The sequence below is a fragment of the Pundamilia nyererei genome, unplaced genomic scaffold (assembly GCF_000239375.1).
Source record: "Pundamilia nyererei isolate P.nyererei 1_Seehausen unplaced genomic scaffold, PunNye1.0 scaffold00056, whole genome shotgun sequence".
In the NCBI taxonomy this organism is placed as follows: Eukaryota; Metazoa; Chordata; class Actinopteri; order Cichliformes; family Cichlidae; genus Pundamilia; species Pundamilia nyererei.
The window spans coordinates 1,244,062-1,246,110 of NW_005187457.1; the positions used below are offsets into that span (position 1 = coordinate 1,244,062).

General features: G+C 34.4%; 1 protein-coding gene across 1 annotated transcript in view; it reads left to right on the forward strand.

Moving 5' to 3' along the window:
• The first annotated feature begins 648 nt into the window (after nucleotides 1-648).
• The window catches only part of LOC102214885 (E3 ubiquitin-protein ligase RNF126), a 7,679-nt gene continuing 6,278 nt past the window's right edge, over nucleotides 649-2,049 (forward strand). Inside the window, exon 1 of the mRNA XM_005734024.1 lies at nucleotides 649-799. Within this exon, the coding sequence (XP_005734081.1) occupies nucleotides 722-799 (78 nt within the window). The 5' untranslated portion in view covers nucleotides 649-721. The remainder of the gene's footprint in view (nucleotides 800-2,049) is intronic.

Here is a 2,049-nt window from a genome sequence, read left to right on the forward strand (position 1 = left end):
ATAAGATTTCACACTCATATTTCTGTATCATACCTTCTTGTAGCTGTTTGTCATATTTATTGTGTACATACCATTTATTAGTTCAAATTCTTTTTACTCTCTAACTTGTGTTTTTGTTTATTTTTTGTAATCATTTTTGTATATACAATTTTTTTAATACTTTATCCCACTGCTGTAATGCAATAATTTGCCTTTGTGGAATCTATCTATCTATCTATCTATCTATCTATCTATCTATCTATCTATCTATCTATCTATCCTTCCATCCTGTCAGTAAGGGAAACTGAATGTTGAGGTTTACCAAGGGCAACATTTATGGCACCATCCACAGTCACTATTAACTTAATTCTATCTATGTTATTTTTGTTTTTATTTTTGTATTTTTTATGGCAAAGTTTTTATATGACAGTGTCAGCAGTTCACTGTGATCTACAATGTTTACGTCTAATATTTTTTGGAATATCGAAGTCCAGTAACATGAATTGTCCCTGTTAAATAAATAAAACTTAACAAATCCATGTAATCTATTACAAAATATTAAACTGACTATAACATTTCATTGCATTCTATGTCGACAATAGCTTTATTAAAGCCTCACATTGTAATATTAAGTGTTTATGTTCACTCACAAGGTCAGCGTCATTTCTAGCAAGTTCGCGTGGTGTCCTGATTGTCCTTTTCGGGGCTCCGTAGTTTTTCCTCTTTACCTGTTTAGTAGCTAATGATGGCTGAAGCTCCTCCATGGCCCAGCCGGTTTTTCTGTCATAGATGCTCAGCAGAGATCAGTCCTCGGCTTCCCGTAAGTGTAGTGGATAAAAATTGTAGAGAATAAAATTTGGACGAACTGAAAACGCGATGGCATCGGCGGTACTTTCTTATGTATTGTTTTAGTAAGAGGACAACAATTAGCATGCTAACGGTATTAGCAGATTCCTACGATGTAGCGTTTATCTCGCCAACCCTGCCCAGTAGTTAGCTACTCCTCTAAATAGAGGATCGGCTGTTATACAACGTCAAACTGCGTAAGCCTCACTGACAGATGGATTTCTAATTTGTAATATCTTTAAAAAAAAATGCTGGTCCTTATTTGATAGGATTTCGATGGGTATTAGCCTGACCGCTAGCTACACTTACTAGCAGTAACTAACGGTAGAATTGGAATCTTTATAATTATAGACTTCGGGACTTTCATAATTATATCGGAAAATTCTTTTCCAAACTGAACAGCTTTTTTTTAATCGCTTGTGTGCATGTTTCTGTCAGTCCGGCTGAAAGGATCTGTCACAGGATGCTAAACATGCCGTTTAGAGTGTCAAATATCAGCTAACGGTTTGTGTAGGGTGGTGAAAATGACTTGGAATGTGCTGTTGTGTATGTCTCTAACATGTGAACAACTAGCGACTTTTTATTCTTGGCTTTTTTGAAGAACATAATTCAAGTGTAACTGGTTGCAGTTGTTATTCATTCCACTAGTGTTGGTTGATAATATCGAAAATTGTTCATATTTGTTTTGATATTACTGATATTATATAAATGTACATATTACGATGGATTATATGTAAGCTATATGTGATAAAATTTCATTTTGACCAGTCAGACTTCCACTTCTGTTTTTGATGTCTTCTCAGTTAACTGAGATAAAAACGGGGCACAAGGGACAGAAAATATCTTGAACAGTATTGGGTAATGCAAATTAAACTATACTGAAAATGTGTAGGGAATGACTTTATTCATAATTTTTCCTATTAGAAATAGATTTGTAAATGCGATTTTTTTTGTAACAGATGTTATGAACTTCGTTTATCGTTTTTGTAAACCGTGACAAATGCATGTCAAAAACTTAAAGGGAACTCCGGCTATTAAGACATGTTTGCGCTAAAATATGTACTGTGCTTTCAATAAAACATGTGTGATATTAAAATACACCAAATGTTTTCCTTTTAAGCACATTTTATATAAAACCGATTTACCAGTAGGTCGCCATTGTTATTTACTTCTCAATGCACTCTGGGTAGTGATGTCATACGGTTGCACCGCATCCAGTTAGCA